The sequence below is a fragment of the Corylus avellana genome, chromosome 5 (genome assembly GCF_965113065.1).
Source record: "Corylus avellana chromosome 5, dhCorAvel1.hap1.2, whole genome shotgun sequence".
Lineage (NCBI taxonomy): Eukaryota > Viridiplantae > Streptophyta > Magnoliopsida > Fagales > Betulaceae > Corylus > Corylus avellana.
In genome coordinates, this window is record NC_142494.1 from 23,409,267 (window position 1) to 23,425,778 (window position 16,512).

At 35.8% G+C, this 16,512-nt stretch overlaps 2 protein-coding genes across 2 annotated transcripts; both read right to left on the reverse strand.

The window, feature by feature from the left end:
- Window positions 1-1,117: 1,117 nt before the first annotated feature.
- Window positions 1,118-6,456, reverse strand: YSL7 (YELLOW STRIPE like 7). Its single transcript, XM_059594194.2, has 6 exons — window positions 5,991-6,456; window positions 3,375-3,538; window positions 3,147-3,244; window positions 2,935-3,069; window positions 2,617-2,806; window positions 1,118-2,399 (listed from the first exon to the last, which is right to left on the reverse strand). Exons 1-6 carry the CDS (start codon window positions 6,385-6,387, stop codon window positions 1,287-1,289), a joined length of 2,097 nt encoding a protein of 698 aa, XP_059450177.1. The 5' UTR covers window positions 6,388-6,456; the 3' UTR covers window positions 1,118-1,286.
- A 6,459-nt stretch (window positions 6,457-12,915) lies between these two features.
- LOC132180896 (2-methylpropanoate--CoA ligase CCL4) lies at window positions 12,916-15,117 on the reverse strand. The gene has a single exon (XM_059593883.2). The coding sequence runs from the start codon at window positions 14,691-14,693 to the stop codon at window positions 13,032-13,034; it is 1,662 nt and encodes a 553-aa protein (XP_059449866.2). The 5' UTR covers window positions 14,694-15,117; the 3' UTR covers window positions 12,916-13,031.
- Window positions 15,118-16,512: the final 1,395 nt, after the last annotated feature.

The window sequence follows — 16,512 nt, forward strand, 5'->3', positions numbered from 1 at the left end:
TAGCCAAGTTGTGAGATGAGTAATATTTACACTATATCTGATGGCTATTGTGACAGATGCAACCACCTATGAGTGTGGCCACTATTGCAGCATCACTAGTTTTGTGCCACCCGGAGTATGGACTCAGTCAAGCAACGAAAGAGCGACTGGCCATATGCAATGGCGGGGCATTGGGGTTGTACCAAATTTCTAAGCGGTTGCACAAGCAACTTTGTTTGTTTAACAGCTAGTTGGCGATAGTACCAAAAGGGAAGCCTAAAGGTACTCTCGGGATTTCGAGGTTTCCATGCAAGGTTTTATAGTAGTAGTTTATATGTTATCAATGTAATTGTTGTAAATTGAGAGGTATAGACAAATTGCATTAATGGAAAATGTTTTTTTAGAGGCTTTGGTATTTGTACTAATGAGTAATGATGGTAGCTGAAAAAGGAAAAAGAAAAAAGAGATCCAAGGGTAAAATACATGTATTCTAATACTATGGTAGTAATGGTGACATGTCAAGTTAATTTTAGGGGTAATTTCATTGAAGACCTCTGAACTTTCACTCGATTTGACAAACCCTCTATAAACTTTAAAATCTCTCAATTTAGTCTCATGAACTTTCAATTGCAATTAATTTGGAACATTCCGTTAATTTTAGCAGTTAAAAACATCAAAAAAGACCAAAATATCCCTAATTTTTGTTTTTTTTTTTAAATAAAAAAATGTTTTGGAATTAAGGGTAAAGTTGGAATTTTATACAAAAGTCAGGGGTATAAACGTCATGTAACATTTAAAATCTAACGGAAGGTTTCACATTGACAGCAATTGAAAGTTCAGGGAACCAAATTGAGAGATTTTAAAACTTGAGAAGATTTGTAAAATCGGGTAGAAGTTCAGGGGTCTTTAGTGAAGTTACCCCTTAATTTTAAGTCAATTAATTTAGGAGCGCCCCTTCCTTTATGCTCTTAGAAAGATGAAGGGCAATTGGCTGTAAACTAGCACATTGAATCTAATCCTCTGATGGACATTGAATCTAATCCTCTGATGGAACATCAACGACATTCAACAACAACGATGATAATAATAATAATAATAATAATAATAATAATAATAATAGCAATAAATCTTGGTTGGTTGATATATTGCATAAAAGACATGGAAATCTATACACAAGCGAACATAGGGAAATGGAAACAAGTAGAAGAAGCGAAAAACAGAGGAACACATGAAAGCATCCACACTGGTGGCCACCCGCGGGGGTGAAGTGAAGAAGTGCTCAATTGTAAATATTAAGAGACTTCACTTCAAGAACCTTCCAAGAAAGCAGTCACCTTTTTATTTGATGCGCTGGACAGAAATTTCATGCAGATGGGCGGACTAACACCTGCCAAAGCGAGTATTGAGCTGGGCAGAGTCCAAATCCCATCACCACAAATCAAACCAGACGCCACAGCCGGTCCAAACGCATCAGCCTTAGCCTTGTTTACCTTCTGCCACACAAATAAAATCAAGCTCCCCACACACATATCAATGGCAAAGTAAGCTCCAAGATAAAAGGGTATTGCCATTGCCATGGGAAGTGGAATAAACCTACTCCACTTCTTCCCCACAACATCTCTGATACCGTTGATGACTATTGCTGCAAGGAAAAACACATAGCAAAGGGTGAGGCAGTGCTTTGGCAAAGCAGAGAACCCCTCAACCCCCAATATCGACATATTACGGTAAACGAGCGCGTAAGGGGCGGGGTATTCTGAGCCAGGAACGCCAAGATCCTTGAAGGCATTGAAGAAGAGCCAAAAGACACAAGGAGAAATAACGCAACCCATTGCTGTTCCAATAATTTGGCTCACAAACATGGATCTTGGTGAAGCCAAAGTCATGTATCCTGTTTTGAAGTCCTGCATCAAGTCAGAGGCTGTGGATACAATGTTCATCATCACACCACATGCCGCTAAACCTGCGAGAACTCCGCCATTGGAGGCCCCAGCCCATGCACCAATCGTGAAGATGGCTAGCTTTCCATATGTTGATGCCAAGGACCAGTCTGTCAAGCCGCAGCCATAAGCATTGCAAAAGGCTAGTGTTGGCGCTATTACGTAAATTACCACAATATAGTACCACTTGAGCTGGAAAAATATGTGGGGAAGTGTGGCAGCAGATATAATTGCGATAATGACATAACCAGCAGCAGCATACCATGTCGGAATCTGGTCCTTGAGAAATAGTTCGGTCCGGCGTTGGTCATCGTAAGACACCGATGGAGCGATATCGAGGGAGGCGCGGCCGGATAGAGGGAGAACTGTGCCGGAGTCTTTGTTGCATAATTGGTTGTACAAACCAAATAGAGTGCAGCCAAGGACTTTAAAGAAGTTGTAGAGGCCGTCGCCAAGTATCATGGCTATAGCAATGAATACCTACAACAACAGAAAGAAGCACAATTTCATAAACCGACACAGGCTGCTGACGTAGTACGTACTCCCAACTAATTCTTGTTAAATAAAAAAATTATTAAAAAAAAAAAATCAATAGTCGATTTGGAATATTGCCACGTTAACATTGTTCGACAACTATATATAGGATAAAAAGATAGTATCTAATATTACTCGTTTTGAACATGAAAAGATGAGGCACCTTATAACCTTGCAGGCCATGTAAGCTACTTGACTTGAGGTCTGCAGAGAACCAAGAGCCCTTTTTGGCATCTATGAGAGGCCACATGACACCCCATGAAAGAATTGCTCCAACAAGCAGAGATATGTTAATCAAATGTGGACAGATCATTCCAACACCAACATAAGTAGCTGAGAAATCGAAGTAAAACCTGGGTTTAAGGATAAATGATAACAGATAAAAAGATTAGAACTGAGTGGAACAGCGACCAAGAAGCTTAATTAGATCAACATAAGAAATAAATGAGCGAGCTAGTTAGATTTAAGGCGAGTTACATACATATTTTCAAAGGCTTCTAGACCAAATGTAGGGAAGTTTACAAATCCGCAGTCATCACCAGCAGTGAAGAACCATTGGAAGAAGCCCCAAAGAAAGCTAAAGGAGAAGAACTTCCCCAATGCTTTCACTTGTTTCCTATAATGGGGGAATGTGTCAGTCAACTTAATAAGGAAACTGTACGTATTCATGTGGAAGAGGATAAGGGGCCTCACTTTGCTAGCTTGGCACCCTGAGGAGTGTGAAAGCTGTTGATAAGGTGGGCAGTTGCAGTACCACTTGGATATATCAATTTGAAGTCTATGATCATAATCTGTAACATAAACATACTCTGTACATTAGATTTATTCAAAACATCTGAGACATTTTTATCATGCCAACAAAGCCAAACGGTAACCCATATATATATATATATACGTGTAGGGTTGTTATTGGTACGTTACCTTCCGAAGAGGCACCACAGAAAAGAGGCCAAGAAAGCTAACAACAAAAAGAAACCCAATCATCCATCCTAGTGTTGGGTTCTTGGTATTTTGTGCAGTGTTCGCTTCTGTTGATTGTTTGGCAATAACATCACTCATTCCAAAGAGGTAACTACCAAAGCCACCTGCTCATTCAAACTCGAGGAAGGATATATATATCAACAATTATATGACTAGGGAAAAATACTTCAATATTTACGTGTAAAAAAATTTGAGTATGAATGAGATAATTAATTAAAGGATTATTTGTTTTTATATAAGTAAATAAAAGATCGAATTTAACTCTATTTCATATAGAAAATGCCTAGCTTGATATTTGCCAAAGGTGGCTAATTATTAGTATTCCAAAGTTTAGCACTCACATTGAAAATGCAACTTTTATTTATTTATTTTTATTTTCATGTCGCCATGGGTAGAATTGAACTAGATTAGAATGCAACATATATACTTGAGATATCGATCATCATAATGCCAACTTATAACCCATTGAGTTGGTAGCAGCTCTTTGTGGCCGCTTCAATTCTCTTGATAGGTTGGGTCGTTCTTTTGTATTCATTCTCGATGGTTCGTTTGTTTTGATTGTCACATTGTTTTTTAGTTGTATCAATGATATGTTGTTTGGGTTGTCCACCCTTTTATTTTATTTTTTTTTTGGTTTAATTTTGTTATAATCCCCTTTTCCCTTCCCTAACATCAAATAAAAAAATAATAATAAATAATAAAAAAACCCAATGAGTTGGCACTATCCATTTTCTCACCCTAAGTACACACGACATACTCTTATTTCTAAACTAAACTCCTAAAATTTTCAACTTTATTGTCTATGGTTCTGCCTTTTTGGTAATGTTTAGTTTAGGAAAGTTGTTGTTTTGGGCCTAATAATTGCAAATGAAAATGTTTTTCTTCTCTCTCTCTCTCTCTAAAAAAAAAAAAAAAAAAAAGGTTAGGAGGATTCTATAAATGGAATATATAGCTTCCTCAAGCTTCCTGAATAATTATAGTAATTCTAGATAGCCTACTTGTGTCATACTAAAAATGATGTGGCTATTAAAATTACCATTGGGCTTTTGATTGATCATTATTGAATTTTGATCAAATTGTGATTTTAATAGCCATATCATTCTTAGTAGGACACAAGTAGGCCACATAGAATTATTAGATGGTGCGTTATTTTTATTAGTTTTAGTTTTAGAAAGTTTATTAATGACAGTAATCAATAATAAATTTCAGTTGAATTACTTAAGATCCTCTCCATTTCAAGCCATTTAAATACTAAAAAGAGACAAAAATTAACTACAAACTGATTTGTAGCAATTAAATAATTTCTATCCGGAAAATAAGCATTTTCCATTGCTATTATTTCGGGTAAACAAAGAAATCCTAACAAATTTGACTTCAACATCTATTACCAACCCCTCTTTTAAATCACAAAAAGCGGGGACAATATATCTCATCCTATGTACTTGATTTTCTAGTCTAATAAATAGGTTAATTCATCGTTGTATATGTGGGACTCATTCAATGGCATATATATATATATATATATATATAGGTGAAGGGTGCACGATTTAATTGCTTGGCCCATATTTATCCAGCTAATTAAACCAACGTATCATCCGGTCAGTGTGATTCCCTATTTAGTATTTTTTTTTTTTTTCTAACTTTACGGCTAGTAATTAAATGAGCCACACCATTCAACTATAACCTATTAATTTCATATTGAATTTACGAGTCATATAAAACTTGTCAACTTTAAATGTTTGCGTGTTGAGATCGGTTGTATCATTTTTAACACGACATGCATGCTTGATACGAACCCAACACAAAATTAAAATATTAGGGTTGAGGAATCTAACCAATTTAATTAAATGAGTTGGATTATGGTTGATCTGTATATTCTTATACCTATGTCGACACAACACGACCCGAACCCGATATGAGAAATAATGATAAACAATTTTTAACATGACCCACGAACTCAATACAAAATTAGAGGGTTATGATTGAAAGTTTGATCTGTTTAATTAAATAAGTCGGATTATGATTGACACATGCATTGACACTACTTAAACCAGACAAATGAACACAAATTATCATCAAATTATAACCTATTTAATTAAATGGGTTTATCTCATATTTGTGTTGTCAATTGAGACCCAAAGGTAAAAAAGAAAAAGAGAAAAGAAAAGAAAAGGTTGATACATATGACAAAAATCAACCACCGTCGCCTATGGAAAATCACACGGGCCTTGAGTAAATTCTGCACAACTACATCACCGACTAGGAAGATGTATATATTAACTCACTCTTCATGATCATCATGTGGTCCTGGGATCCTCTAAAACTAAATTATATTACCTTTAATCAGCGTGACATTAATCATTACACAAGCGTTCTTTTGAAAATTATATTTCAACCCCCCAAGTCTTGAGAAATTATCTCAAACGCCCATCTCGCCACCCCAAACTCAGTAACAAATTAAAATCAATCCAAAAAGTAATTACAATTGCATGCAATGCATGGAGGCCAAGTGTTATGAAATGGCAATAAATGAATGCAGAGATGAGACGAGCGTACCGCTGAAAGCAATGCCGGAGGAGGCAACGACGCAGGTTTGAATAACAGTGTTCTCTTGTCGCGTAAATGGCTGCCGGAGCATACCCGACTTCTCCAGGAACTTAGTCCATGTCTTGACGAAGAAGAAGCCCAGAAGCCCGGCCGAGACGTTGAGGGACGGGATAATTCCGGTGGTCAGGTTGAGCTTCATGACGATGAAGGTGAACAGAACCCCAAGCACAAAGCTCACCACAAAGGCCCGCAAAGTCAGCTGCTTCTGCCATGAGGGCACCTCCTTGCTCGAGAATATTTCCTCTACGGATTCGTTGAATATGTCATCCTTCGCATCTGCCTTTTTGGTGTACTTGTCATCTTCGTCGGACACGGCCACCGCATCCGGTCCTACATGGGAAGCCATCTGATCCAATTCTTCTCCTGCCTGCAGCTCTCCTCCGCCAATTCCCGATAAGCGGATCTTGGCTTTGAAGACTACTACTTATTCTCACGCACTCTTTCAATTCACAAAAGTGTGATTTGTGTCAATTAATACGCTGCCGAGCTGTCCTCCAAGTGACAGCCAATAGGCGGGCTTTCAATGTTTGACCTTTTCCTTTTTGCTATTCTTGTAATTATAACTACTTTTAGTGACCGTACATTGTACAAGAGAGGGAGGAAGGCTAAACTCAAAATTTTATATACATTTGAAAAAAAAAAAATAAAGAAGTACAAGGCCAGTGTTAGAATACTTAAAACCGTATCTTAACTGTATTTTTAAAAATTATATTCTCACTAAAAAAAATATAATTTTTAAGTAACTACAATTGTACCGTTAAGACTGATTAGCAATTAATCAATAACTGATGATTATATGGTTATGAAAGGCCAAACTACAACTACTAACCGCTTGTCAAGTAATGAGCATTTTGGTCCTCTTTTTGTGTTTTTAGCCTTCTTTAACCCTTTTTTATGGCCTATTTTAGATTGTTTTAAGCATAGTGTTTTAACACTTGTTAACCCTCTAACTATTAATCTCAACCGCCGTTAATAACCACCGATCAACTTGTAGACATATACTTATTGAGATGGCTAGTGACCACCACACTATTTGTTTTTGGTTTTTTTTTTTTTCCTCTTAAATTTTTAATAGGAATGATATAATTGTATTTTCATATCATTTTTATTATTTATTTGATGAAAAAATGGGCAAATGTCTTAGATTTAATATCCTCATAAACTTAGGTATTGAGTTGGTCAAATTGAAAACTACTAAGGTTTAAGAGACAAAATCACGGGGTCCTCAAATATTTTCCTTAAATTTAAATCCTAGAAAAATATTTGAATAATAGGAGATATGTTTTATAATTGTTAACGAATATTTAAATATATTACTATTAAAATAAAAGCCCAACTCGCTGCAATGATTGTAACGAAATTCATTAGAGCCCAACACAGTCCAGAATTCTATGTACCTAAACAATTTGGCCCAACCCTAGCCTAGGAGTGTGTTGATAGTCCATGGGTGTATGTGTACAGGATTCCGCCGTTAATAACAGCATGTAAGCCGGATCCATATGTACAAGTGATTGCAGTTAGTAGTTATTGATTAAAACCGCTAACGGTAACTATCTAAGCCGGTTATTAAATTTTAATAACTGCAATCGTTATGCTTAGACAGTTAGCAGTTATTAAAATCAATAACCGCCGGTTGGTAACCGCTTTTATATATAAGCTTTTGATAGTGTTTTGGGCTTTCTTCATATATCTTTCTTATAGTTCGTTTGGGGTTGTATTTGAGAAATATAATTTTTAAGTTAAAAAGAGGTTTTAGGCAAAAGCTTAATTTTTAAGTTTTTGCTAAAAGTACTTTTTGACCATTTTTAGGCTTTTTGAATTTTTAAAAGCGATTTAATTTTTTTACCAAACAAGTAATTTTTTCTTCAAACAGACTTTTTGAGTGTTAAAAGCACTTTTAGACCGTTCAAACGCAATCCCAAATAAGCCTAATGGCTTATTTTAAATATTTACTTTTTAAAAATAATAAGAATATATATGTTAAAGCACTTGCTACCTTTAGAGCGTTAACAATTGATTCCTCATATAAAAGTTAAATTTGAGGAAAACAAATTTACCTTATTAAATCTAGATAGCTACTTTTTAAAGAAATTAAATATCAAACTCTATATACATTTATCTACTTCCGTCAAATATTATTATTTGTATTAGTTTTAAACTCTATATACATTTATATTTAAAAAGATAGCTTGAGGCCATGCTCGCGTCGACATCTGAATCCACGCCCAACAGAGATAATGCTATATTTGTGTTATTTTTGTTATTCTTCAATTAACATGACTATATCCCGCATCGATCACTTTAACTGTTAGAATTGTGTCTCCACAAAATTCTCAGTTAACAACGCATTATTCTCGTGGTTCATTTTAGAACTAACATATATTTGCATCACTGTATATCTGTGTTTTGGATTTTTTTTATTAATTATCATTGATTCACAACTCATTTGCAGGTAATGCGGGCTAAGCGTTGGGGGATGACTATGTTGACTTGGACTGAGCACGTGGTTTCTCATCATTGTTTGTATATATATTTTGTTACTATTTTGTTGATGTATATAGTTAGATCAAACTATATGTTTGTTGAGACTAGTTGGAACAGAGACAGTTTGATTGTATATTTGTTTTGTGTTGTGTTGGAACGTATTTTCGATGCAGATATTTGTAGTGTTGGAACATATTTTTCATGTATATATTTGTTTTGTGTTGTGTTGTGTTGGAACGTAATATATGTGTTGAAATTTTGTTTAATTAATTTGTGTTGAAATTTCATATGTATTAGATGTATATGCAAATTGAATTGAAGTTTTATATGGGTATTAGGTTGGATGTATTTGATATATTTGAAATGAGGTTGGATATGTTTGATATATTGGATTAATTGGATGCATTTGATTAATTGGATATGCTTCATGTATTAGATTAATTGGATGTACTGGATATGTTGGATATATTGGAGATGTTGGATGTATTGGAGATGTTGTTGGATGTATTGGAGATGTTGGATGTATTGGAAGTATTAGATTAATTGGATATTGGATGTAAATGTAGATATTGAATTGAATTGAATTGAATGTATTGGATAATTTAAATGTAGATATTGGATTGAATTGAATTGAATGTATTGGATATTGGATACTGGATATTGGATATTGAATGTATTAAATTAAATGTATATTGAATATTCATTGAATGTATTGGATATATATTGGACATATTAGATATATATAATGTATTGGATATCAGGTTAATACGTAAATCTGGGTATAAACTCGAATAATTCAGAAAATATATGTATATATATATATATATATATATATATTTGACGTGTCAAACGGTGTGACACGTCAAAATTTTTTGACCTGGTGAAAATGCCACGTAAAAAACTTGAATTTTTTGACACTCATTCTTTTAACCGTTGAGATACGTCAAAAATGACACGTCAGAAGAGTTTTCTGATGTGTCAGTGCCATTGACACGTCAGAAATGACTGGTAAAAAAAAATACGATTTTTATAGTGAATTGATTCCTCAAATAAAAGTTAAATTTGAGGAAAACAAATTTACCTTATTAAATCTAGATAGCTACTTTTTAAAGAAATTAAATATCAAACTCTATATACATTTATCTACTTCCGTCAAATATTATTATTTGTATTAGTTTTAAACTCTATATACATTTATATTTAAAAAGATAGCTTGAGGCCATGCTCGCGTCGACATCTAAATCCGCGCCCAACAAAAGTAATGCTATATTTGTGTTGTTTTTGTTATTCTTCGATTAACATGATTATATCCCGCATCGATCACTTTAACTGTTAGAATTGTATCTCCACAAAATTTCCAGTTAGCAATGCATTGTCCCCGTGATTCATTTTAAAACTAACGTATATTTGCATCACTGCATATCTGTGTTTTTGATTTTTTTTATTGATTATCATTGGTTCACAACTCATTTGCAAGTAATGCGGGCTAAGCGTTGGGGGATAACTATATTGACTTGGACTGAGCACGTGGTTTCTCATAGTTTTTTGTATATATATTTTGTTACTATTTGTTGATGTATATAGTTATATCAAACTGTTGTTTGTTGAGACTAGTGGGAACAAAGATAGTTTGATTGTATATTTGTTTTGTGTTGTGTTGGAACATATTTTCGATGTATATATTTGTTTTGTTTTGTGTTGTGTTGGAACGTAGTATATGTGTTGGAATTTTGTTTAATTAATTTGTGTTAGAATTTCATATGTATTCGATGTATATGCAAATTGAATTGAAATTTTATATGGGTATTGGGTTGGATGTATTGGATATGTTTGATGTATTCGATATGTTTGAAATAGGGTTGGATATGTTTGATGTATTAGATTAATTTGATGTATTGGACTAACTGGATATGTTTGATTAATTTGATATGTTTGATGTATTTGATTAATTGGATGTATTTGATTAATTTGATATGTTTGATGTATTGGATTAATTGGATGTATTGAATATGTTGGATATATTGGAGATGTTGGATGTATTGGAAGTATTGGATTAACTGGATTAATTGGATGTAAATGTAGATATTTGATTGAATTGAATTGAATGTATTGGATAATTTAAATGTAGATATTGGATTGAATTGAATTGAATGTATTGGATATTAGATATTAAATGTATTGGATTGAATGTATTAAATTAAATGTATATTGAATATATATTAGACATAATAGATATATATTGAATGTATTGGATATCAGGTTAATATGTAAATCTGGGTATAAACCCGAATAATTCAAAAAAATATATATATATATATTTGACGTGTCAAACGGTGTGACACGTCAAAATTTTTTTTAACGTGGTAAAATTCACCACGTCAAATTTTTTTGACATGGTGAAAATGCCACGTCAAAAACTTGGATTTTTTGACATTCACCCTTTTAACCGTTGAGACACATCAGAAATGGTTGGCAAAAAAAAAAAAACGATTTTTATAGTGAATTGATTCCTCAAATAAAAGTTAAATTTGAGGAAAACAAATTTACCTTATTTAATATAGATAGCTACTTTTTAAATAAATTAAATATCAAACTCTATATATATTTATCTACTTCCGTTAAATATTATTATTTGTATTAGTTTTAAACCAACCAGGGGAGATAATAGTAAAAAATAAGCTTAAAAATTATATAACTTTACTTTTTAAATGAATGTTTTTAAATTTTTAGGGAAAAGTTAAATATAAAAAGCCCATTGTGAATACTCTTAGCTAATATTAATAAGGTGGGTATTTGAGCAATATCTAGCATTTATCTATTAATAATCATGGTAAATTCCATTTTATCATTCTAAATAACAAGTTCATTTGGTCGGTGTAAGATGTTAAAAATTAAGCAATCAAAACCCCAACAATAATAACAATGTGTTTTTAGCCACAATGTTTTCCTATTATTAAAATTTCTCTAGCGGCGTTTAACACGTTTAATCTCATATGGATATCGCATGATTACGTAAAAGCAAAAGACAAAAAAGTACATGTTAATTTGATCAACATGTCACTTTTAATGTTAAATATATCAAAAAGTTGGAGGGCCCAAAAAAAAAAAAAAAAAAAAAAAAAAAAAAAAAAAAGAGGAGGCCAGGGTGAGTGATTTTTAAAGTAATTTTAAAATGAAATTTTAGAGTAATTAAAATTTAAAACCACGAGAGTGATTTTTTATTTTTAAATATACTAAAACCTACCTTTTTAATTCTACCACTTCTACTAGGAGTCGCCTTTTTAGTGCTAGCTGAACCTAAAGTAATGGCTTTTGTGCAACGTCGAAAGGGTTCTGATGTTGTGGGATCATTCGGATTGTCACAACATCTAGCAGATGGTTTGAAATTGATTCTAAAAGAACCTATTTCACCAAGTAGTGCTAATTTCTCCCTTTTTAGAATGGCTCTAGTGGCTACATTTATGTTAAGTTTGGTCGCTCGGGCCGTTGTACCTTTTAATTATGGTATGGTATTGTCATATCCGAACATAGGGCTACTTTATTTGTTTGCCATATCTTCCCTAGGTGTTTATGAAATTATTATAGCAGGTTGGTCCAGTAATTAGGAGGCGGCCGTTCTGTCACCTATGATACTAGGACCAATAGGTAAAAAACTTCCTTTTCTTTTTGTTGATTGCATTATTTGCATAGACAACTTCTGTCATGTTCTAGAAAAAGTTACGCCAAAGCTTGGTGGGATATTGCCCAAATGCTTGCACTTTAATTAGGATATATACATAATATGTATATCATTTTTTTTAATTAGGATATCTATATATATATATATATATATCATCTTTTTATTCTTTTAAAATTCTCTTAAAGTTGATGTAATTTTTAAAATTGCTATTAAATTTTAGATAAATCATATTTAAATTTCGATCTAATAATAATTTTGAAAGTTAAATCAATTTTAAAAAATTAAAAAAAAAATAAAAAGATAATAGTTAGCCTTACTCAATGCAATGTACTTATGTACTGCTGGGATTCTTTGGGTTTTTAAATATATTAAAATATTGCTTGCACGAGTCTCACTTAAACTGTTAAACGGGCCTTGTCACAGGAGATAGTGGAATGAAAAGGTTTTCAATGTGAAACTCATAAATTATTTGAATTAATTTAGTCCATAACTTTTTGGACTCTACGTAAAGATGAGAATACCAAAAAAAAAAAAAAAAACTGTTGCAACTCCTGACGTTGACTTTACCATAATAGCACCTTGTACGTTGAGACAGCAATCCATAAAGACCTGCCTGCAATGAAACCAGAGCATTGTATTTTTTTTTTTTTTGGGTCTCAGTGAATTCAACAACCTCTTAAAATGAAATCGAAGCAATTCTAAACCATCCGGTTAGTCGCTTGAACTATAATTTTATTAAGGGAAGAAAATAAGACAACATTTGATCATGATGATGATGAGAAAACAAGTCCACTCGTGCGAGTCGATTCTAAGAAGAACAGATTAGACTACATTCGACTCGCCCTTGACGAGCCCATGGCCCTGGCAATCTCCTTGAGCACAAACTTCTGAATCTTTCCGGTGGACGTCTTGGGCAGATCATCCTTGAACACCACCGTCTTGGGCACCATGTAGTGCGGTAATTTAGCTCTACAAAACTCCATAATCTCTTTCTCAGTTGGATTCGGAGTCGACCCCTCTTCCCTCAAGCTCACAAACGCACAAGGCGTCTCCCCCCAGAACTCATCCGGCCGAGCCACCACGGCCACCTCGTTCACTGCCGGATGCGTATACAGCATCGACTCCACCTCCACGCTGCTCAGGTTCTCTCCGCCGCTTATGATCACGTCCTTTGATCGATCTTTGATCTCTAAATACCCATCTGGGTGCATCACTCCCACGTCACCTGTGTAGAACCAACCCGTTTCTCTCAGGCACTTGGCGGTCCCCTCCGGATCTTTGAAATACCCAAGCATCAAACACGCCCCTCTTAGCACAATTTCGCCGAGCGTCGAGCCGTCTCGTTTCACACTCGCCCCTGACTCCGTGTCCACCACGTCCACCTCAGTCATCCCAATTGTCCGCACTCCTTGTCTTGCCTTAAGCCTGGCTCTCTCCGACGCGGGAAACCTGTTCCACTGTGGTTTCCACGCGCACGACAGCACGACACAGGACGTTTCGGTCATCCCGTACCCGTGGCTCACGACGAAACCCAGTGACTCGGCTCTAAGCAGTATGCTCGCCGCTGGGGGAGCCCCAGCGGTGAGAATATGAACCGGGTTTCTCAGGGGTTGGTTGGTAGGAGAGTTTGATAGTATGTTGAGCACCACAGGTGCGGCGCACATGCGACTCACACCGTGTCTTTCGATCAGACGGTAGATTATGGGCGCGTCGAATCTACGGAGGCAGACGTTGGTCCCACCAACGGCTGCCATGCCCCAAGGGAAGCTCCAGCCATTGGAGTGAAACATGGGTAGGGTCCACAGGAAAACGGGCTGGTTTGATACGGACCAGTCCAGCAAGGCATTAAGAGCTGCAATGAATAATCCCCTGTGGCAGTGCACAACACCTTTGGGAGAGGAGGTTGTACCGGATGTGTAGTTCAATACCATGGGTTCCCACTCGCTGTCCGGACGGACCCACTTGAACTCGGGATCTCCTTTCTCCACCACCCCTTCGTAGGTGTCGTAGAAATGAACGGCTGATGATGACGGTGTCGGTGGGACTTCATTGTCGGTGATGAGGATGAGCAGTGGTGGTTGGACGTGTGGTGGGAAAAAAGCCAAGGCTTCGTTGACGAGAGAGCGGGAGAGGCAGTCAACGAAGACGAGCTTTGACTCGCTATGGAGGAGGAGGATGGAAACCATGCGCGCGTCAAGACGGACGTTGATGGTGTTGAGGATGGCGCCGGCCATGGGAACGGCGAAGTGGAGCTCGTACATGGCGGGAACGTTGGGGGACAGAACGGACACCACGTGGCCCCGCTTGATGCCGAGCGATGAGATTGATGAGGCTACTTGGAGGCATCGACGGTGGGTCTGAGACCACGTGTAGGTGGTGTCGTCGTAGGCAATGGAAGGGCAATCGCCATAGACAGTGGCTGCTCTTTCCAAGAAGCCTAGTGGAGTAAGAGGTGATAAATTTGCCGGCCTTGGTTTCAACTCTTCCATCTCTGTCTCTTTTTCTCCCCTCGCTCGTGTGTGTGTGTTTTATAGAAGTTTGAAGCCCCAAATGGGCCTTGTTTGAAGTTTGAAGGGCCCAAATAGGCTTCGATGTCTGCAGGCAATTGAACCTAGAAGCCACTGTATATATGGCATCAGTCTCGGGCCATAATACAATCATTCTGCAGGTTAATATACCAAAATGATCCTCGTATATATGAATCTTCTTCAAACTCAGTTAAAGGCATGTGATCTTGTTTCCATGTCATGTGGACACCGACAACGTCGTCGGGGACGACATGCGAGATGTGTTGCCACAAGTACTACAGAATTGTTCGAACCACCAATACATACCATGTGTTCCATGCCCTACCACTATATATACTTGAATGTACCTGGGTTTCCCATGTCGTTTTTACTTGTCATTCTTGCTCATTAATGAAATACCTGACTACTTTGTACCACACATCTGTGCTCTTACACACCGACGCTCGAACATATATATATATATATATATATATATATAAGAAAATATATATCAAATATGGATAACTTATTAATCCTTAACATTTCTCATATAATATACAATGTGATAAGGATCTTATCTTTTGCATACTTGCCAGGCTTTCATTTGCTGAAAATCTATCCTTCAGTCTTATTCACCTTTAATCAATCATTAAAGGGCTGAAAAATCCATGACACTAGATTCACATGCGATGAAAGGGCCATATATATATATATAATCAGTTTCTCTGCTAGAGCATTAAATGTTGTTGCTTCGAAGTTCTCTACGTTGCGCAAAATGAAGTAGATATTTTGACAAAGAGATAAATATTTGCACTTATGAGTTTTATTAAAGCCTATTGGCACAGCTCAAGCTCAAGCTCAAGCATGGAAGGACCTGAAGCAGATCGAGCTGCACCACACAACTGACATTGTATCGTTCCCAAAGAAATATTGAGCTGTCCATGTCCAGTATTTCAAACTCAAAGGATCTTCATTGGGAATATTTCCAAAAGCAATAAAGCCAGAGTTCCTTATATATAAGGGATTCGACAAATTTACCCACTTGCACAAATCCAATCATCCAAATTGAACCCAAAACCAGCTTGTATTCATATAATGTGTATAGAAACTTAAATGAGAGAGAGTTAAGTCTCACAGCTTCCACCTCTTTTACCAGTTGCACAATTTTGTCCTACGATAGTAAAGTAGGTTTTGGGGTTCAATTTTGTTCAATCGTTGTTCATATTAATTGTGAATTGTGGTGCTGGAGGCTGGCTAGCTGGCTGGATAAACATATTATTTCCAGCTTGTCATACATTTTTGAAAGTCACTTTCTTTGTCTTGATGAATTTAAAGTGCATGTACTTTCACTTTCTGTTCTGATGTGATGTTGTGAAAAGCTTTTGTTAGGTGCCCAGGCAATGCAGGGCTTCAGTAGAGCTGCATACTCTTGTTTACTTCAGAAAATTGGTATATATATATACCATGGGCTCTCTCTCTCTCTCTTCCGTCAGAACGTACAGATAATGCAAATGTAATTTGTCTTTGCTCATGTAGGTCCAAGTATGTTTTGGCATTTTTATCGTATATGTAAATTCTTGCCATTATGTATCAGAGATCTGGTTAGGAAGTTTTCCATTATGTATCAGAGATCCTGTATTGACAGATCAAGCAATTATATGAAATAAAACAAGAAGTTATTTCAAAAAAAAAAGAGTAAATTCTTGCCTCAGTGATCCTGCTTTTCCTCTACCACTGTCAAATTATGCATCTGGACCGTTGGATGTTGATCCAACGGCCCATAACAATTCACTAAAAATAT

What these genes read in the sequence shown, in the direction of transcription:
- YSL7 (XM_059594194.2), bottom strand. Translation starts at nt 6,387, where the DNA reads ATGGCTTCCCATGTAGGACCGGATGCGGTGGCCGTGTCCGACGAAGAT. An exon ending in CTCCGGCATTGCTTTCAGCG is followed by an intron (nt 3,539 to 5,990) that starts GTACGCTCGTCT and finishes TTGAATGAGCAG; the next exon opens with GTGGCTTTGGTAGTTACCTC. An exon ending in ATGGCCTGCAAGGTTATAAG is followed by an intron (nt 2,400 to 2,616) that starts GTGCCTCATCTT and finishes CTGTTGTTGTAG; the next exon opens with GTATTCATTGCTATAGCCAT.
- LOC132180896 (XM_059593883.2), bottom strand. Translation starts at nt 14,693, where the DNA reads ATGGAAGAGTTGAAACCAAGGCCGGCAAATTTATCACCTCTTACTCCA.